Below are 23,203 nucleotides of genomic sequence, written 5' to 3' on the forward strand. Positions count from 1 at the left end.
GAAAAGCAGCGTCTAAAATTCGTTTTCAACCGGAAGACAGTGCCTCCCTAAACAGTCTATCGTAAAGTTTATTCATTCTCATTAACCAACAAACAGGAACTTCAGACCAGCACACAGCACTAATCAAGTCCGCCAGTCATAAGAAATCTCACGGACTTGTTCCCTGACTACCTCAAAACCCGACCATTTTTCCTGACTAAGCTTTTGAGTCAGAAGCAAAACGGTGTCCAGCAATAAATCCACCGGTTGTTCACCAGACCTTTCTGAAAAGATGACTAACCAACCGGTCCCAAACAATTTCCAACTGACTGAAAAGTAGGACTCTTCATTTTCACGGAACAGTGAAATAAGCAGCAAAATACACCAACTCAGATTGCAACGAATAAGGGTACTAAGGCTAACATTGGAATACATTCCAGAAGTGAAAGACTTTACGCTTGATGCTGATGCATTTGAAGGATCGCCCCTATGGTTGAAAAAAAACTAGGAACTGTGTATACAAAATAAAATGCAATGACTGTACGAAAGTTTATATATATCACACAACCCGAATCGGTGAGCATAAGCGATCCATTAACAGGCCACCGAGAAAGGTGAGTCAATATCAAGCGATATTAGAAATTTTCGTTAATGGCAGAGCATGCACCACACATTGGGCATTGGATAGATTTGGAAAATGTGGACATTCTGAGGCAGGGGCTAAGATTCACACCACAGCGACTGGTGGCCGAGGCGGTGGAAATCGTAGAGCATCCAATCGTGAGTAAAGTAAAGAATGTAGAACGGACAAGTGTGTGGAGATCTGTTTTACATCAGCCGAGATGATACGAGGCGGTGTGCAGTTATCAACAAAATGGTCTGGGCCCAAAAGTAAAACATTCAAGTAGAATTAAATCCACTCAACCATCCATTCCCTGCACCCGCCGGCGTACATAGACAAAGAAAAGCTGTGAACGACCCCTAAGAGGGATATTCCAATAATGTATCCTAGACCGGAAAAGCAGCGTCTAAAATTCGTTTTCAACCGGAAGACAGTGCCTCCCTAAACAGTCTATCGTAAAGTTTATTCATTCTCATTAACCAACAAACAGGAACTTCAGACCAGCACACAGCACTAATCAAGTCCGCCAGTCATAAGAAATCTCACGGACTTGTTCCCTGACTACCTCAAAACCCGACCATTTTTCCTGACTAAGCTTTTGAGTCAGAAGCAAAACGGTGTCCAGCAATAAATCCACCGGTTGTTCACCAGACCTTTCTGAAAAGATGACTAACCAACCGGTCCCAAACAATTTCCAACTGACTGAAAAGTAGGACTCTTCATTTTCACGGAACAGTGAAATAAGCAGCAAAATACACCAACTCAGATTGCAACGAATAAATCTCATTTATGGAGTAGCGAGATTCTATCCCCTAAGTTACTGTCTCGTCCAGAAGTATCACATATGTATTCGGAATAAAACTCGTTTTCAAAAGACGATGGCTGTTTTGCGTGTTATAAAATCGCATGTTTCGAAAGCCACGTTTACGAAGTAAACAGCGTGAGCTCCCATTAAATTCGAATCAAATTATTTTGGATAACTTTGTGAAAAAACCGCAATTTTATAACCCATATCTCGGACAGTCGTAGTGAATTTTATTATTGGATGGAATAGGTGAGTGTGGAAGTTGTGCGTAATGATGGTAGAACCAGTGTACCATGGACCACCTACCTTTGCCCGTGCTTCCCGGGCGGCCTCAGCCTCAGCCGCCATCGCCCGTTGCAGTTGAAGGGGGAGACGGACATCTTTGATTTCAACACGTTCAACCTGCACACAAGAGAGGAAACAAATGTGTGAGGGGTAGGTCCACAAATTCAGCTGAAAGGCATTCATCTATTGGGCATTTTCTGTATTGATGAAGGACATTTATTTTAAAACTAATGGTGATGAGAAAACCACCCAAATGTACGCGTTAGGTTAGAATCCCTCTCGTTAAATGATCGCCTAATCTTATTCCTCCAAGGTGTGCACAGTGAACTGGGAAATCATTTGGTGGAAAACGAGGATCAACTCATGCCCCATCCCCAAGCCCACTCCAAGGAGAACATAAAGTTGACACAGACTCGGAAGTTCGACCATCGGGTGGATCACAGGAAGGGCGAAGCCGATCATGGTCTGTCAACCAGTTCTCAGCAGCGCTGTGAATAGTTGGATATCAGATATTCACTTTAATATCCGGAGCATCAAACCAACCTAAACATGGGGTGAACCGTGTGCAGCATATTCAGCTGGAAGATGGTATGAATGGGAGGGTCATTCTGGTAACTGTCGAGCCGAAACCAAATTCGTGTGCAAATGAATGCAGTTAAAAAAATTTCGTACAATTTAGTTCAAGCAGAAACGTTGGGTGGAAGGGTGGAACCAGTCTAGGCTTTTGAAGGGTTTTCAACAGCATCATTCGTATTTGTATTCAAGAAGATAGTTCTCCCTGCTTCAGGCGTCAGTTGCTGTGAGTTTGCGGGGTTGGAGCGCAGACCATCCGATTGCTTCTCGTCAGGAAACATGATATTGATCTGTTTAGCAAGCTTAGCTGATGTTTTTAGACTGTCGTATGGTTTCGTTTTTTGATTTCGTCAAAATTCTACTCACATTACGCCTAGTTGAAATGTTTTTTTGTGGCTCTACATGACGTAATGGGGAGCAACAGAGTTGCGACGTCTACATTCCGTGCATTTTTTCAGCGTGGGACTAGGATTCTCCTCACCAACGTATGCAGAACACACCCTCATGTTATTACTGTGCCACCCAGTTGTGCTAAATCTAGTCAAGTGGTGTCGGTGCATTAGAATAATTTCATTAAGGCAAGAGGATGGCTTTTTTATACTTGAGGTGAACAAACTGAGTTGGTTAAAAGAACTTATGTTAACAACCACAATGAAATATCTTGGTGTGCCCTGTAGAATTCAACTTCCTCAGAAAATATTTATGAATGTTAGTTTTTCTCTTCCTCTGATATTTGTCGCAGAGTGGGGGTTGTACATAGCGTCAGATACATACACAAGATTTCGGATAAAACGATAAAAATAAAATCGAATTCGTGAAACACTTCGCATACGTGTTACCTCCACTTGTGACATTTTTATTTGTGTTTTTGAACGGAAAAACGCCAGACAGTTGAAAATCAGTCGAACACTCTTTTTGAACGCAAATTCTCTGCTTTTTCCACAGACAGTTATGTGCAAAACACCTCAAAAAATGCATAAACAATACAGTGTGCGTTTGTCCAAACAGGAGAGATTATCATAATTGAAACATAGATTAATTTGTCTGTGTTGTGGGAATATGTCGCCATCACCGCAAATAAATAACAAAAAACATTAGGTATAAGTGACTTTTTCCTATAGTTTCTTTTGAAACTATCCAGCTAAAACGTGCGATGTATTCTTTGCAATTCGTCCGCAATACTCAACATGCGCAAGATATTTTACTCCATTCTTAATCACCGTGTTTGAGTTATCCTCCAATCAAAACTTAAGTCAACCAACCACTGTTCCTTCCGGTCCCAGGAGATGTCAAGGTTGTCACGGAAACCATCATCCCGAGGACTCTGTTCGTTTCCTTACCAGGAAAAATTGCGATTGGATGCACTAACGCCGCGCATCCACATCAGCTGGGATAACACCAATCACGAAGTTGTCGACATTGTATGACTGCATGCTACGAGGGTAACGGTGGATACTACTGTGTAGGCATGCTCTGTACGAGGGATGCGGTTCACGAAGCTTTCGGAAACTTTACTACCACTATTACTTGCATAAGATGAAATGGTATAACTCCCCTGGTTCATGAAAACGTCCACAACCGGCAAGGATTTTCGACTGTTGACAACCAAGCGCCTGGCTGGTTTGAGGGTTTGTGGTGGACTTCGAGAAACTTCTTGAATACCACCGCAAATCGACAAACGGCTTTTTCTCTGTCGTGCCCTGGTAGTGTGGAAGTTTCTGTCATTAGATCCTTGAGGCAGCTTGAGGGACTACTTATGGAAAAAAACAGGTATTCAGTGAAATTTGATTGAGACGGGCTACCCCAGCCCGAAAAAAGCTGGCTCCCGCGTTTTGCCGTTTCATAAGAGATTTTCGAGCCAATCGTCATGGGAACATAGTTTGAACGAAGATAGAATAACACGTAGTTGACAACTCACTGACCCGGAAGTGTTATCCGAAGCCAGATTGGATTAACTGACAAGTCCTTTTTTTCAAGTCCTGTTTAAGCATCTTTCCTAGCACAGCCGGGTAGAAAGTTCACCATTACTCTCATTCTGCTCGAATCTGATTTATATCGAGTCAAACTAACTTATCCGCTCCGTAATGGTCGGCTGTACTTACTACAAACCGCACAGTCTTTCTTCTAGTTAAGGTGTCCCATAACAAGAGTTAAATTTTAACTTCTCAACTCTTTCTATCGAATTCGATTTATCTCAACTAATAGAACCTACCAGGGAGGATCGGAACCGAACAATGAGACAGCTGATTACCTTGTTGCAAAATGGAGAATGTAAATGACCATCGGCTCGTTTCGATCGACAGACAAACAACTGCTTGGTGTGTAGCATTATTTTACCTTATTTCCACAAATGGCGTTTGTGTTGAATGAGGCTGCCTACATTCATACACAACAGTCATCACAGTGTTGTCCAATCAAATGTTTGGTGTATGAAAACATCGGGCTTACCGGGTGCATAGTGGACTGTTTTCAGACACTGGAACTGATTCTAGCTATAAAGTAGTTTATATCCCCACATGGCCAATACAACCACGATAATACATTCCATAGGCCTTCGCAGCGATTCGATTGTTGGGACAACGTCACCGCACGCGCAATCACATCGGAAATAGAATTGGATGAACAAGGTTAAAGAGGCAAAGATTTTGTCAGTAATTTTAAGCACTTACATGTGGGGCACAATAAGGACACACAGCGAGGGGTCAGTGAGATTGCAGCTGCTTCAAGAGTTAATTGAGGTCAGTAAACTGCGGAGTGACATGCAAAATCCCGTTCGTTTGGAGACGATTTCCCAAACGCCTAAAACAATGAGGATCCAGCAACTTCATCATCTCGTGTGTGTCTACAGGCGGCCCTAAATGAATGTCCATTTCAAAAGTGGTTAATTGCGTAGCACCGGTTTGGAATAAAACAGCTGTCGCTCAGCAGTCGAGATGGCGTCGAAGCTAAGTTGCTCGGGTTTTAGCACTACCATAGGACATAGCATGCTACCTACGCATGTGGCAGTCAAAGAACAAAAGAAAAAGGAGGAAAACACTTATTAAGGCAACCACTCACAGGGTTGCTGAAAACTCTTTGACAGCCCACGACCGGTTTCGTCTTTCTTGGGGCTTATCAGATAGGTGCAGTCTCCGAGTTTCCGTTATCCCTATGTTCTACTTGAAACCAAATTGGACTGATTTCGACAGATACACTGATTCAGGAATCAGTCTGGTTTTCGCGGGAGCCTCAATTGAACCTCTCGTTTATGATGTTTTTCTTTTTCAGTTGAAGAACATCATGAGCTAAAGATTCCCTTCAGTCTCACGTGAAAACCAAATTGATTTGCAAACGATTGAGTGTGTTTGCCGAGGCATATGCTCTTTCACTAATTAAATTGATATTATGGACAGACTCAGCCGGATTTCGCTCTTAGAACATTCTCCAACGGAGTGTTTTGGGGGGGGGGGGCTCTAAGTAGGGCGAAGCGAGCTATCAGCGATTCAACAAGTAGTGTAATACTTTCAAAGTATATATTTCGAACATCGTGCTAACGGGGATATGACACGGCTTTTGTGCAGCATGTTCAGTCAAAAAATTATTGTATATATAAAAGAATCAGTCAAGTCATTCGTGAACACCAACATAGCTAGTAAATGATTGCGTACATCAAGACGTTCAAGTAGAACAGCAGGGAATGTGCCTAGCCTATGAACCATGTGAATTGCGAAAGCGTTGGTCAGCTGCTCAGTAGTATTCAGCAACCTCGCGAGCAGTCTAGTACGTGGGGATAACGAGCGGTAGTTCTATCTATGAATGAATGCTGTAGCTGTGGGATGCCTTGTAATAAAGCCAAGTCCCTAGTTCACTACAAGCAAGACGGTGTTCACTCACAATGGCAAAAACAATTACAAACATCATTTTTAGCAATGTTGTGGAATGTAGGTAACTCGGGTGCGCTGCTTGGTTGTTGGTCTGTTGTCAGTGCACTGAGTGCACTGACGATGTCACCTCGCTTGGTGATGAAACGTTTCCAATCCAACTGCCAAGCTCGGCGCACAGACCAACAACCATACATCACCCTATCGATGGGACGACCACTTGAGTCCGTACGTTTTCGGTTCAGTGTTCTTCTTTTTAGGTAAACTGATTAGAATGAGCATTCGCAATGTGGTGGACCGATTCCCGATTCAGAATTTGTTGCCACTTGTATTAGGTCACTCTCGAAGTAGCTCAGAGGGATAATAGTTTAACGGGATTAACGAACATCCACTTGAGAAGTCGTCACTTGAAGTGCCAGTCAGCTCATAACCAAGCGGTTTGGGTTGTGACAGATGGATAAGTGGCGTCTAAGTGAGATTTTCTCTTACTGCCACTCATTGTCAAACGGTCAAGTGTTTAACCAAAGGCCGGAAGGCTGCAGGTTCGAAACTCTCCGAGTTTCACGAGGTGCACACTGTTGATGATTCCCAAAAAGAATAAAACTATGCACAGTGCTTCACAGCACTTTACGACAGATGTGTCATAGAATGCTTAGCAAAATCAACACGACCTTCCGATTTTATGGGTGTACGCTACTCTGTGCGAAGAAAGGTATATTATTGGCCTCAGTGGAGGTAATATGTTGTCGGGAGCGGAAATCTTGAAGAATCAGTGTTAAGAGAATTGGCACTCATTTGCTTACAAGTTTGGTTTTAAGGAGATGCACAGCTGGAATCAAGCTGAATTTCTCGTTGATAACGTTTTTAAGCTTACCTGATGAGCCCTAAGGAGAGTGAAGCCGGTCGTGGGCTGTCGAAGAGTTTTCAGTAACGTATTGAAAAGTGTATTGCGTCGTTAATTTTAAGGAAGGTGTCTAAATATTAGTAATGTTTAATCTGATTCCCCGTTCTTATACTCTGCACTGAGATCTGTTTGTTAAGCACTCCAAAAACCTGGGAAACAAAGTATGATTAGGAGTAAGAGAATCACCTTCTTCAAAACCCCATCACGTCATACTGATATTGAACTATCTAGGCTTCTAAAGTATTCCCTAAACTGACGTATACCGTTCAGAAACATTACTACGTTCCGTGTGATTTAGATCTAGGATTTTGTCCAATTATTTTGAAGGTACCATCCTTAGGAGAGAACACATATCGGTAGGAACTGTTTCAAGGAATCTCTCCAATGTGCACCTTTGTGTCCTTACAGTCATTTCCAAAATTTGTGATTCTACGTAATTAGAGAATTTTCCAGTATGCCCTCCACAAAAGTACCGAATGTGTAAAAACGAGGCTGCACCTCCTCACTTGCGATAAAATGTGTATTTATCCTGGGCTGGATAAACGGCATACAAAAATATGGCAATTTTCAGTCTTTAAGGGGGTCTTTTTACTCTTAAGCAGACCGTTAAAGTAAAAGTAAATTTTAGGTGTTTTTGATCAGTTACCACAAGTGTGACTGGATCATTCTGTTGACCATAATGATGTCTTACCAAGTGAGAAAGTTCTAGGTGTGCTTTTTATTGGCTCACGTATTCAAAGAACTAAAATACAGGTCGTACGAATTGGATCAAGAATACTGAAATTCACCCGTCCGTCACCTAATCGGCCAACTGCAGTTTACCATTTGAACACATTTACCCCTATATGTTTACAGTTTGTGAAAGTGCATCAAATTATCGTGTCACAAAAATCTTGCTGTACAAATCGTAGACATCGTTAACCTCCACTGCCGTGAGGGGAAGAGCATAAATGAGCGGCTCGGCTAGGATTGAATTTGATCTCCTGGTGGCACATTTCAACTAGGTAAAATTGACAAATGAGTGGATTTATACACTAATGACTAGTTACACTTATCGTCTCCATCGCTAGGATCCCGCAGTGAAGTCTTTCGATACTTTGTTGTCTTCTTCGACAGTGGCCTGATTACTAACGATGTCAACTGCAGTTTCGCCAAGTCATATCTTTTCGGTCTGTAAGCGATACGAATGGGAAAAACGTCGGGTAAAATCGTATACAATCCCTGAAGTATAACAGATAATTTCGCGCACTCAAATGGGGTTTTCATGAGCTTCCGTTACGTCCAGGGGTCCCGGTATTCCTCACACACAACTGGTAATTTGGATGGGCTGAGTTAAGCGTGCACTCAGCCGGATATCTTGTATCCGTATAAAGCTGGGGAGTAAGGCTAAAGGATTAATGTAGAGGATAGTCCCGAAACTAACGGACCACTGGAGGTGGCTCAGTGTTTGGGGCGCAAACTTATTGACCAACCTGGGCATCTCGACTACTTTTCTCCAGGCTTGAGTATTCTGGCAGTATCTCGGAACTCGTGCGTCCGTTGGGCGCCAAAGGATTGGTACAACCGAACCGTTATTCAGTATGATTACTTATTCATTATACTGTCTGGCTAAAAGTTTAAACTCAAATGAGGACAGTGAAAGGGTCTAAACGTACAGGGCATCCGATGAACATGAGCATTCTGGGTTCGCCCCCAGGCCGTGCTTAGTTAATAATGATCTGTTTCAGTCTGGCCACAGAAGCCCAGTTATATCATATTGTAGGCATAACGTTCGTGAAACGAAACAGAGTCATTCAGTTCATTCCAAATAAAATTGTCACTAAAAAAGCAAAATTCCGGTAGTCCAAACGAGGAGTGTAAAGTAGCGAACCAGGTTAATTTCCGGCAGACGTGCGTGATGAGTTCGCGCGCGCGCGAACACACACACATCGTACACTGGCTGTCGTGAGCTGACTGCATTTACCACAGGCGAGCGTTTCACGTCCGTTTGTGAGGAAACAAATAAGTTTGATGAACAGGCATTTTTAGTAGGAATAAGTAAGTCTGAAACATTCCTCCATTAAAGGCTTCTAGTTAAATATTCCAGCGGAAACATAGAAAAGTTATCAAAACGCGTAACTTGTCTCAGGTGAATGTTTTTTAGATCACCGTCTGGTTTGTTAAGATGCAATCTGATGCTACCGAATGATTAAATCAGACGTCGAGGCACAATCGCGTACTCGAAGCGAACCATCTTACGAACCGAATTTTACAGGGAGCTCATAAAAGTCGGGTTCCTTTGTGAAAGCCTGTCTTCGTGGACTGTAGTGTTTTGCTACCCATCTCCTTCGGGAGCAAAACACGGACGGGGGAAATAAATGTGACGTGCGGCCCTAACAATTCACGGTTCAACTTATGGATGGAGTTAACGGAGCTTATCCTCCGTCTATTATGTAAGTGTACATTGCTGGGAGAATTTTTGTCTTTGAAAAATGCATTCCTTGATAAAGAATGAGTTTACCTAACGGGCTCAGATGCTGCTCCATGTTCGAACCTCAGGGTTAAAGTTCAAAGGAAGACAAAAGTATCACTCGACTGAAGCATTGCTATTCTGTTTTCGCCAGTTGCGGATGTCATCCCTAAGATTCTGTGAATTAATAAAAGACAATGTTGAATAAGTCCTACTTTTGACCTCACACGATGACCAGCTTTGTGATAATTAGCAAATAACAGTGATGATAACAAATAATAATAATCGAATCAGAAGACGAACCTTTCATAAGATTGTTTTCGCCGTTGCGGATGTCAACCCTAAGATTCTGTGAATTAATAAAAGACAATGTTGAATAAGTCCTACTTTTGACCTCACACGATGACCAGCTTTGTGATAATTAGCAAATAACAGTGATGATAACAAATAATAATAATCGAATCAGAAGACGAACCTTTCATAAGATTACTTGGTGATATTATTGAGTTCGCCTGACACGAACCTTACTGTCCAAGCACAGGTCAACTCTGTAACTAATTTGATGCAAACTACTGATCGGGGTAGGATACTTATTGGTTTATACCCGAGTTTGCTCACTAATTGGAACACCTCAACTTGGTGTGACATTTTTGGACTTTCCGTGAGACACTTCGGAGATGTTGCACGACAAACCTAACAGCTATATCCACACATCCTGCAAAGGCACCAGAATGTTGGACTGGAAGAATGGCGCGGAAATTTTTTTAAAGCCTTCTTGTTCTACCAGATAAACGCACTTTATAAGGAAAAAAACCGTTTACATGGTCGAAATTTACCAAACCGTTTTAGGCCAAAGCGTTATCCGAACTCTAACCTTAAAGAAATCGAACACAGCTCAGCTCGATGTAGGTACATACGACTTTCAATGAGTAATTCAGGCGTGTTCACCGACCTAATGCACAGCAAGAAAAGGTGAAGGCTTTCTAGAAGCCGTCACTCGGGAAGCCGGGAAACATTAGATATAATACCCCGCTAAATTCAAGTTAAACACACCTCTTACATATTTAAACCATATCACTAAGACGTGCACAGCTTTTTTGGATTTTAAACCCTCTTATTTTGTAGCTAACCGTTTTCTTATTCATTACAAAGACTAATTTTGGTAATAATTTTCCTTCAGGCTGTCTGGGTATTGCCCACACACGTTTTGGGGCGGTTTTTTTCTTTACCGAGTGTAACGGAGATAAGACGAAACAAAATTTGCGATCATACGAGTTGTTTCCTGATATATGGGAATAAAAAAAATCAAACTGGCAGATAGAACCAAAAAATACCCAACTTCAAAAGTGTCCTTCACTATATTCGGCGTCCTACTGTGTAGTGTCAATAACAGAACAGCACAACTAAACTTAAAAAAGCTGAGGAAATAATACTTTTCAAACTGTTTATGGTTAAGATTCCTGCAAGCCCAACGAATTTCACAGCCAGCGAGCAGTTCAAAGATTCCTTATCGTTCTCTTTAACGGGTTATGAAAACCCGATAAGGTTCTAAAGCGCAACCACGTCGTTGTTAAAAAAACGTGTCCTTCGAAAGTATGTTCTTCAGGATTCTTGCTGTGAGTTCTCGTATAATATTTGAGAGCCTTGAAAAATCTTAGTTGGTGACCGCAATAGTTTGCACGATGTTGAGAAGATTAAATTCGTAACCGGAAACCAGGACTTTAGTGATAAGGGCTTTCCGAAAAAAAAAATTAATTATACCATTCAAGGATATAAAGCTTGGCTTATAAGGGAAAACCCATCAAGTATTCCGTTCGCCTAATTCCAGCCCGTAAGGCTGCTTGTAGGATCACATAATTCGCATGTCACTCTCAACAGTTGCGTATGTTGGTTTCCATTTATACACTCATGTTATGCGTACTTGGAAATTTCATTTCGAGATCCCAGTCTATCGACCTGCCTTCTTGAGGTCTTGTAGAAAAATTCGGCTAGACAGAACTGGAAGAGTGAGCTTTCAAAGAAATTTCTGTGAGTATGCGGTGGTCAAGCAGTATGAATTATAAAGTGGACTTCGATGTTCCAGTAGATCCGCCTTCACTGAAGTTCCAGTCACATCCGTAAGCATATTGGTGGATGAGAGACTGCGTGCATTTACTTTTGTATCAAGTAAAATGACTGTGGAGTAATCCATTGTGAATTTGTTCTCAAACATCACTGCATTCTCAGTGACGTCGTGATGACAGCTGGTGGGCTTAGCTAGACGTTTTGATAAGCTTCTTAATGAACTATTCTCTTAACCGAGACTAATTTGCCACTGAATATTTTGGAAAACTTTAAGCGTTTGATAAATTTCACTGGCCAAATCATTCACATTTAACCAGAAATGTTTGACGACCAGAGACGACACGCTCATACATTCCCCTGAGGGCTATTCAGTCTCGAGCAAGAATCAATCTAATAATTTTTTTCTAGTCCTCTTTTCTGGCACAAAAAATATCCACTGCAATGCACATACAACTTTCTTCTCGCAGACCTTTGAGGACTGCAGGGCAAATGCAACCATACCAGGACAAGAAAAATTATGAATGAGTTGGCAATAGATTTTTCTCTTGATTGGATTTGGTATAAGTTGATTTTGGAAGCAATTTATTGAATGACTACAACGAAGATACACGACAGATTAGAATAAAGGTTTTTGCCTAAAATTTCTGTGTGAATTGGCTTCTAATAGACAATGAATTTAGGATACCTTCATGATATATAGACGTGTTATGAGCACTATGATACGCTAGTGAGCATCCAACGATTGCCTTTAGTTGTATTAGCACGTTAGATATGCTCAAATGCAGGACCATTCACATATGAGGTCAAAGATTTCTGTTTCGCCTTTGGTCCATTCTGGTCACTAGAACTGCATGTCTTCAACAGACATGATCTCATTTTTTTAAATGCTGTTGGTAGCTTATTGCGATAAGGTCTACCACATTCACCGCAAAACATGTTTTATTTGATGTTGATTCAAGTTTCGCTTAGACTACAAGAATGTGATTTTGCAGTTCGAAACCGCAAAATAGTTCATTATTGCGACATTGATGGGACAGATGGTTCACATGTAGAAGCTGGTAAGATAAAAAAAAACGGAAAAAATCTTTTGAGGAGTTGGTCGGCAGGTGAACACATGTGTTTTTTGTGACAGAAGAATATGAAATGCTATTTTCCTCCTAACTGAGAGCTAATCACACTGCTTCTTGGCTAATCGCAGCCAAAAGTTTGAGCGTTCATACTATTAACTCAGAGATCGCGACCGCAAGACTTTCCGAGTTTCAGCAATTTGTTTCACACTGCCGCAAGAAGTAATCACCAATAATGTCAGGAACACTGAAACCTAATTATCCTTTCTGGTTCTCATTTCTTGGATGATCCTGAAAATGGGGCAAATGTTTTATGAGGAACCATTTTGGCACACTGATAATGTTAATCACTGAGCTAAAATAGAACACACACTTTACCAGATGTTTTTATAAACTGAGCAAGCGGAGGCCTACCTGTGTGTAGAAACATACCCTGCCTTAACAATCCCATCGTACTTTTCTATCTATCCGTTGTAAGATGAGTGCTTTTTATATGTTTAATCCGCAAATTAGAGATTTGTCTCAAGCGTAAATTTTGGCTTATCCCTAAAACAACCCTGTAATTACCTTTTGAAATATCAACCAGGTTGACATAAAATGCAATGCTTCAAAAAAAAAAACGAACGGAGAAAGAAAGTCTGTGTGAGACTGGCCTGACTCAGTAGTTTGTGTGAAACTGAAAATCCAGCTGGTGAAACTCAATGTGGTAATTCCTGTTGTACTGGCCAGTCGAGCAAATTCAACTCTGGCAGTCCTGGGAACAAATTCAACTTCACTTAAATGAGGTGGTCATTCTCAGAACGCCGAAGCGATGAAGAATCAAGTAAGGTAAAAAAAACCAGCTCAAGTTTTATTGGCTTTTATATTGGAACAAATATTTAGACGTAGATGTTTGAGACGGACGGACTAATACTAATGAAATGAAAACAAAATAGATGCACAAGAAACCACTAACTGTAGCCCAGGTGGGCAGCATTTAAGACATTGTACCATTTCGACGACTTGAAGTGCTCCATTGACAAGATTTTTCGAAGAAGAACTGGTGCACCCCATTACTAGACAGTAAGTAATGAAGTAAACGATGGAGTGAAGACTAACAAAACCGGATACGTTGACAAAATAAGACTGGGAACGAAATATGGCGGAAAGAACAGGAATGTCGAGGTAGGGTCGGTTCGTACTATTTCTCGGGCACAGATCACGCAGGGCACTTAAACTGCATGGACAAGTTTTTCACTGATTTTTGCATGGTTTCTACCCTGCTGACGTCATGGGGTAAATACAGCCTCCTAGCACAGATCGCACAACCAAAAACCATCATATTGTGATCTCAGTGAAGGGGCACAAGACGGATTTACTTCAGGGAGGGGTTTGTGTGTGGAAAACAAAATTCAACGTACGAATTGATTTGCAACAAAAATAAGGCACTTTTATCACAAGAACTGAGACACATAACTGTAAAAAACAACTCTGGTTGGCACACTGATTCCAGGTTTTCGTCTTCATATCGGCCCCTGTCCACATGTTTTTCGTCCCTTAAATGTAAACGCGACATTCCGTGTTTATCGTTTGTCCCAAGCATTTTGAGCGGAACAGACTCAATCGAAAGGCACTTGTGTGACTAACCGAACAGACGTTATGAACAGTTCTCCGCTACAAGACGAGGATAGACATGAGAAGCTGTCTAGCAAAAAATATCTACCAACTTTTACACCTGAGACATCGTTTGTGAGAACCAAAGTGCGTCCATTGGCTTGTGTCGTCTAAATCCAAAACTGCTGAGTGCGAGTCAGGTTTCTGAAAAGATTGTAGGGTAATAAGTTGAGTAGAAGCTGTTGGCTACGAAGTAATGCTCTGGCAGATCATTCATACATTTGACGTGAGAGCCTAAATACCTCTGCAACGATGTTCTCCGTGCTGCAGTGGGCATCCCGGGTGTTAATTATTGAGGCAAGTAGCTGGAGCCTTTGAAGACGCGAGCTTATAGTGGAAGATGATGAAGCAGAAAAAATGAATCTCAAAATATCTGAGGAATTTCCTGAAGCCTTTCGTAAACGCACAGTCCGAACATGCTGGATATATATGGCTTATAATGAGTGGTTTTGTTACAGTATGCTAGTTCCACGTGGGGGGGGTACAAGTTGTCTTCTTGAAACCAGAAGGAAAATGGATTTTATTGGTTCGTAAAGTAGTGACTGGTAGTTGAAACCAGTAGTGCTGGTTGAGCGAATGGTGCTCATTTTTAGTAGTTATCCGCATAGATCACAGGACCTATGTAACGAACGAGTTGGTGGATTGAAGCAAAAAAGCAAAAAAGTCAAAACAGTCCCCAGACTCCCAAATGGTCACGAAGCCTCCAAAGTCTTTAATATGGGATAAGCACAGACATACATAAGCAATAAATATAAAGTGCAGAATATGCATTCACTGTGATGTAGTGTAGCACGTTAGAGCCCCTTAAATTTTTTCCAAAACGAAATATCTAGAGGGGCTCCAGTAAACGAGACCAGTGATTTAAAACCACCAAACATATAAAGTTTCTACAGGTTTGGGCGCGGTTGTCACCTCAGGCTAGTGGATAATAGGCTGGGCCGGATACCGTCAAAGGTTCTCCGCAGACGAAATTTGAGTTATGGGTCAATCGATGTCACAACCAGGACAGTTAATAGGTCGTCGTTCGATTATTTGGGCACACCAATGGCATCGCTTAAGCATGAATACGTTCGCCTGTTCGGACGTGAATATTTATATGCGTCCAACGTGCGCTGACATGTGCTTTCCTTGCATGTCAGATGTCCGGAGTTCAAACCCCGGCACTATTGATGACCCCTAAGAGAGCGAAACGCGAGTCTTCATCTCCATTTGGTAGGGATGCATCAGAATAATTACGCCAGGAAACGATGACGACTGTTCAAACGAGAATGATGTGTATATGACTGAAACCGAATTACTTGTATCTTCCCATAAATAATATCTTATTGTGCAACCCTGTGGAACTGTTGTTGATACCTACACGATATAGGTTAGAAGCTGGGGCAGGAAAATGGTTCTTCGGAGGTCAAGCTTCGGAGATTTAGTGTGTCCAGTACGTATTCTATTCATGTAACTTTGGACGTGCTGGTGATATACCACTCGGCCGATTGGCGCCAATCGACCGAAATTTCAGACCAGCATTGCTCGGTTCTTTTGACCTGCTCAAATTAAATGAGATCGCAGATTTTTATTACTTTGACTAGAATGATTATCCAGCTTTAACTAGGCTGATAAGAAGAGGTTTGGTGTTATACAAAAATTCGCGGATCATTTCCATACAACTCTAAGCCGTTTGGAAATCATATCAGGGAGGCTTTACAATAAATTACGCCACAATGATAACTGGGCTGGGAAAAAGAGTGCTATTTTCTGAGGAATTTCTTCTGCTTCTCCTATGTACGAAGTAACCGTTCTGTTTGTCGAAAGATTCCTCCTTTCAACTTCCAAGTTCATAGCATTTTTCTGTAGAGAATGTCAGGGGGATTGGTCCTGTTTCGTGAAAAACATGTTTTTCACTCCGTGACCATACCTATGGAGATGCAAACGTCATCACATTCATCTGTGCAAGTTAGAGAGATGTTTCCTTAGAGCGAGGTCCCTCTTAAAAGATATTACTTTAAAAACCTAATGCAATTAGCAAGGTAGAAAATGGTTTAAGAATAAATGAAGCAGTTTATACTGACTCAACATCTTAACAGTTTCAGTATGTCATTTGTTAATGCGCAGGCGTTCATTTACTGGCTACATAACGCCACAACCAACCGGTAGTTATGACCATCGACCATAGCTTCTCTACCGGCATTCCCCGGACGACACAAGAGTTGGTGAATCTCGGAAACACATATCTCCCAAGTGACTCTCATAAAGTAGCATCAACCATTGTCCGTATTAGTAACCAGAAAGCGCCATGGAAGCGATTCGAAATTTCTCAGCAAAACACAGTGGAAAAGCCTTCTCACTCATATCCAGAAACAAAGAATAATTTTTGAGAAAGAGTCAAAACCTCTAAACCCCTTAGTTTCAAATTTTAAAAAGATATTTGGCTAATTATTGGCCATAAATTATGAGCTTTTTTGCTTATGATGATCACGTGGAAACTGCGCTGATGTCCTGTGATTTATTTATCTGAATATGAAAAATGAAGTTCCCTTTTAAAACCGGAATGGAATGTTAGGAATGTTGTCGAGACGTTATTAGGAATGTTCTACTCCCGCCGATCTCACTGGTATGATGTCACCTCGCATTCATCTGTGGCAGAGGATTGACCCATATTTCATCAAGATTGTTGGATAGTTGTACAAACTGTAAGGTATTTTCTTACAAGCAAAAATTTTTCTCCGCACACCAATGGATTTACGTATTTACTAAGTCTTTATCTTCAGCGTGACTCAGCCTGACACTGCTCAACTTTTTCATGGAGTTCGATAATCCCACACAGAATGATTTGTGTCGCTACATATTTTTAAGTCCAAACTTGCAACTCCATTCAAATCTGTCAGGCACAGGAGTTTAGTGTGTTAAGTTGTGCATCGCTGCGGTGCATCTGTTTCCGCTTTTTGGCTGCATTGCCTCGTTCTTATAGGCTGAAGACAAAGGGGAAGGAAAATAGAGGTATCCTTCACAAACGGGAAGCCAGCGTGGCTGATTTCGTGTCATGCAGGGTGTCATTTGTTTACATCCTTCGACAAGCCGCCGGTGATTCATTGTTTGACGTGAGTAGATACTATGTTGCTCGATTTAGTTTACGCGTGACTGCAAGCTTACTACGACCGGAAGGCTAGGTTTCATGTTAAGATATCATAAGATCAAAAATTCAGTCTGAATGTTATAAAATCTACAGTGTTTCACACACGAAAATTTCTCCGTTTCATTGCATCCCCTGAATTGCAGGTTGCAAACGCCCCAACTCTTCGACAACCTGATTTGTGAACACTCATGCGTCGTGGAAAATAGTCAAGGTAGAACGAAAGAGCCCGATTGCATTACCTAGTCGCAACGCTTTAGGAAGTTGATGTACAAATTTGGTGGCCATTACTAACAATTTCGCGAAACCCGATCGTGCCGCACTTTGGTGAAAAAATCGGAAACATTACGCAATAATACCGTTAAAGAACTCTTCAAGGCACAGTTCCTTTTTTCAATTTGTGGCCACTTCTGAGGTAGAAAGTGCTTCGACGTAGGATTTACTTACATTTTATGACGCTTGAATGTCTTGTTCTTGTACGCGGTGGCGAATTTCATCTATCACACATTTAAGTGACTGCATGGTGTTATGATCGTGTATCCGCAAAATTAGGTACCTGGTTCACAAAACCCTCCTTGAATTGAATTGACTTGGTAGGATCGATGGAAACCGCAGAACTACCATATCATATTTTTCGGTTTGTCGGCAGATCAGCGAATTTAGTCCCATTTTTTTCTTACGTTTCAAATTGCAATAAAGACCATTTAATCCCCGGGCGGTGTGCATTCGTCTGTGACTGGGCCATTATATATCATGGAAATTTAATAGCAAATATATTCCCATTCGAATGAGTGCATCTATCCCTCAGGTTTTAAGGCGACCATTTTGTTGTGTTTGTACACTAGTTATATAAGCAGTTTATGAACTGGTCTTTTGTCCTGCCTTCTGGAATCTATTTTCCGATATTGCCGAACAGGAGACTTATGTTACTGGTCCTCTACCTCCTGGCATTATTTCAATCATTTTCAAAATGTTCCAAATTCGGTTTTCTAAATCGTAAATTCATACGTGGGCTATGAAGCTGATTTACATACGTGTAGGAGAAAAAATATTCCTGGTTTGGTTCTTCTTCACAAAGCAGATTTATACCAGTAGTTGGAGACAAACTGATGAATTATTCACAAAGAGTCAACGTTTGGGTAAAATGACCTCATCTTCAAGCAGCTTGTATCAAAACAAGAGGGAGTTAAATTTTTCAGTGTTGGCTCAAAGTAAATGGCTGCCATTTTTCACCCCACTCGCCAAGAATAACATCAGACCTGGAACTGTTCTGTGGCAGGCTCGGTTTCCCTCAGTTTGCTGAATGTCTGACCGAAGAAATTTGCGCGCAAACTTATGCAAGTCGGTTGGTACCAAATTGAATGACACCAAACGTTGAAAACATCTCGGTTGATTGAGAATGTAAAATCCGCTACTAACTGGTACAGAAAGTGGAAATTTAAATTCAGGGTGTCGCAAAACATATCACGGCACTACACACTAATCAAATTTGTTCCACTATTTGGTTCTGAGTTGCACCACAAAAATTGTCAAATTAAATCTTTCACTTCTTCAACCTCCATGACCACAATAACTATTTGCAGCGATACCGAAGGAGAACGCCGGCGTCTCACTGCCGAACAACCCTGTCATTTTATTTGAATAAATCCTTATCATAGGAGGAAGAAAGATGGGGCTGAGAGGGAGACTGAGGGTTAGCCTACGATGAACGCTACTCTCGTAGGTTAGCCTTCATATCGTTCATTGTCCCAGCCAAGCACAGGTAGGGTCACTCGGACTCTAACATTGAAGGTAATTAACAACTGACATTCTTGCAGCATCCTAAATTCCCTTAGCTTTGTCAAAGTCTGTCTATTTCTTAGCCTCCGCCGTCCAGCATTAGACAGAAAAAAGCCCTAATCTCGCCAGGCAGTAATTCGGTATATGCACTGCGTGCATCGCCCAAGTTAGCCTGCAACGCTGGATGCATTATTCGAGTGGAGTTAAGTCTACTGCACCAGAAACCCACTTCCTGCTCATCTTTTTTTCAAACTGTTGGGTTCAGACATCTTCAGCTATAGTTCTGAGCGTACAACAATGAGCAAGGCTTCGTAATCTGATATGCGCGTACTTTGAGATGCAGTGATACGTCTTTCTGATAGCACAATTGATAAACAAAACTGTCAGTGTAATCATGGTCGGTAAACCCATGATCTCCGTGAGATCATGAAGTTGACCGATAACTGTGATCTAAAATCGTATAGTATAGTATAGTATAGTATAGTGTAGTATAGTATAGTATAGTGTTGAGCAACTAATGGCCAGATGGTTTCACGCGATTAGACATTTTTCTGCCAGCTATATGGGAGTTTCGCGTAAGCTCAAACTTGCCACATGGATACATGAGATTAGATAAAAATCCGTCACTCTATATTTGTGTTCTCTAACTACCGTCAACTTCGGTCGTTCTTGAAATCTAGAAAACAGATTCACTCAAAATTATACTCATACTCAAATTATAATCGTTATGGAAGCAATCAAAATATGCGCTGAAAAGAAAAGGATTTTTTGTCCGGGGTGCTTCAGTGCGAACGCATTCATCGCCAGAATAATCACATAGAATAACTGAACCACATCGGTTATCGAATCAGACTGTCGTCTTTTTAGTTGAGCTACAATCCAATATTTATTAGGTTTGATTCCGGAAAAGAGCAATTCTGTTATAAACGGAGTGGCAGTTTTCTCGGTACTCTTATTGGTAAAACGTCATCAGTGTTTGCGCATGCATGCCAATCCACATCCGTGGTTTTGGTCGAACAGAGTTGCGTGTTATGACACAGTACAAGCAGCATTCAACCTAATGACAAAAAGGTTTTTCAGAGTTTCACGCGAAGAGTAAATATAGCAGATCTCCGACTATCACAAGTATGGGAGACGGGGGGTGGTGAAAAATGTGACTGAATGAAATTTCAGAACTGCCTACGTGTTGAACGCTGTGCATTTTTTCAGAAAGAAATCAATCGGTGTGAAAATGTTGACAAACTTTGTGTGGCTGTTCTTCCTGTGAATACGCGGGGGGATTCGAAACCACGACGTTCCCGCTAGTATTTGAATACCATTAGTTTCAGTCGCAAATGACTTACCGTTGATGCGAATAATCTACAGACAGACAAAATGCATCAGCCTATCAATCATGAAATTCACAGAATTTTGTCGTCGCATAGCCACCAACTACCAGTCGGATGGTTGAAGGTTTATGGGATTCGCATCGGTGAGGTGACCTGAATGGTAACCCTCTGCACTTCAGCGAAGTTCGACTTCACCCGACCGACGGAATCCCTATGAGATTTTCAACCTAATCCACACCACAGGCAAACTAATTAACCGTAAGTTGGAACGAAGTTTGATGTGTGGCTTCGTCCAGCTTAGCCGGACCTTTCGACGAGGTCATAGTGCAAGACACCCAACAAACAAAACGTGAGTAGAGATGGATGTACTTACTTTGCTAATGCTTAAGGGTATATTAGCTGCTCCGTTGTTCGAGGAGCATTCTGATATCTGCAGTGCCACTTATAGTTGAAGGAATTAGAGTACTGAACTCAAATAACAAAGAATAATTTCACAAGAATTTTAGTCCCCCACTACGACAAGTCACCACTGGAGGCGATGGTCAACACGTGACTGGAAGATGAGTGACTAACTGCGGGTTAATCACACTACCAGTCAGCCGCACATGGCCTAACTGTCAGTTGTTGAATTAACTAACCAGGAGTTGGCGGTTTCGGGAGGTGCTGGAGCTTTGTGAGATACGCACTGCCATTTATCACTGTCATTTAGCACTGTCGTTTATCGGCGTAGATTGGCTTCACTTACAGGACGACACCCAACTGAAAAATCTATCATCTTTTTCTTGGACTTCCAGTGAACAGATCTTCTTTACCAAAACACGCGCAATCTTCGACTGACCCTGTACAACAGATGTATGACTACTGAACTCAACCCTCCCCGACTCCATCCTTAGGTAGTAGCAGAAGGAATGGTGCAATTTTCACAAACGCCGGTGTAGATGGCTGCATTGTACTTCACATTGATTGGTTTGACACCTGTTTACGATATGACCCTTAATGGGAAATTCCACACTAGGCGGCTCAATGAAAGAGTGCTAGATGGCCAACTTTCATTTATAGCCTTCCTGGTCAGTGAACAAGCGGAGCCATTCTACTAACCTTACGCCGATTTAAGTAAATGGCACTGATGGAATTTCATATAATTTCCTGATTTGTGTCACTTTCCTATGTTACTACGTTCCGTCAATGAAGGAATGAAGTGAATACCTTCCACAGGCTAAATGAGCCTACCATGTTTGCAGCCCCCTCCGTTCACACAGTTGTAGTGTTAAGGAAACAGGTTCTTCAATGTTTACGCAACAGGAAGTGTTTATCACATTGGAAAGTGGTTACTGTAACAAAGTCTGTCTAGATTGGGTTAAGACAATCTATGTAGTGTAACAGTCACATACATACACCCATGCGCACATGGACGTTCATCAAAATCACAAGCATAGTCAGAAGAGTCACAAGGATCATGTCTGAACAGGACAACATTTTGCGTCCCCCCGTGCGTGTGCACTTAAAGAGGAAGGATGTGAAAAATGCGTCCTCACAGCATAAATAGGGCATGAAGCAAAGCATCTCAAAAAATGACAATTTGAATCCATGAATGGACGAAGTAAATTTAATTTTTTAGATTACATTCTAGGACATTTTCATGAGGCTCCATCGGGTAAACCTAACATTAGTTCGCCCGTTTGATTGCAGGTTTCAGGATTTTGGGCGAAATATTCAGCTCTCTTCACCATGACGGATAGCTGTGGCTTAAGCAAAGCAGAGCAGAGCACAACAGAAAGTAAGACGATGATCAAAGCTAATCAAATGATGCTTGGGTTGAAAAAACACTGGAATCAACTAACGAAAGAAGAGTCAATGTACCAACCATGAGCGTTTTCCACTGTCGGTGATCACTCAAGGAGAGCAGACTGATCATTGTAGAAGCCTAAACATTCAGTTCCTCCAAAGACATCAATTCTATGCTAAAACTTTTGTTGCCGTAATCATGTGATCTTATATTAGGCGGTGGCATCAAGACAGACTCATTCTACTCAACTGCACTTTGTAGTAGTCCACAATGAGGATTATAACAGGCCTTTAAGAACTCATTTTTTTCCATCTGGTAAAAATGTGCTAGTTTCTAATGTCTCCAAGCGTGATCTAGTGAACCTCTTAAGATTAGTTTCATATTAGTGATAAATACAGATGGTCCAAATTTACAAGTTAATGGCAGTATAGTCTCATTTTGATCTGGTTATCATATTCGTAGTTCTATTTCGGATGAAGGGTCAGCTAGTCTGGTAAATTTCTGTCTTATTGTGAACAGTCCCACTAGTATCATCCTCCGAAGAGACCTCGTGAAGTTCTGACCAAGAGTGGTGTTCTTTGAAGCGTGCTTAAGGAAAGACATAACCGTGGAAAAGTCACGAAAGAATGTATCATAATTACCTTACAGGTTTGCTGTCTGTTGAGAGTGATGGGCTGAGCTGAGGTTGAATACTGAAGCGTGCTGACGTGTTATATATGCAAGCATATATATTTATATATATATATGTATATACAAGGTGTGTACACGATTTTATCTTTTGACTTTTATTTTCGAAAGAAACGCTCATCACATTATTTGATTTCATCAATCACTTGTCATCGGTAAGTGAAAAAGGTGCTCGAAATTCATTTTGAAATACTACTCAGCAAATAGCCCATATATGTTGGCCATGTTTTTATGGCTC

The 23,203-nt window shown here is 41.4% G+C and overlaps 1 protein-coding gene across 1 annotated transcript in view; it reads right to left on the minus strand.

Moving 5' to 3' along the window:
• The window catches only part of T265_06364 (hypothetical protein), a gene marked incomplete at both ends in the record, with an annotated part of 45,435 nt that overhangs the window by 3,927 nt on the left and 18,305 nt on the right, over positions 1-23,203 (minus strand). The window contains one exon of the mRNA XM_009171605.1: positions 1,713-1,808. Coding sequence (XP_009169869.1) covers positions 1,713-1,808 — 96 coding nt within the window. The remainder of the gene's footprint in view (positions 1-1,712; positions 1,809-23,203) is intronic.

The sequence above is a fragment of the Opisthorchis viverrini genome, assembly GCF_000715545.1.
Source record: "Opisthorchis viverrini unplaced genomic scaffold opera_v5_126, whole genome shotgun sequence".
Classification (NCBI taxonomy): domain Eukaryota; kingdom Metazoa; phylum Platyhelminthes; class Trematoda; order Opisthorchiida; family Opisthorchiidae; genus Opisthorchis; species Opisthorchis viverrini.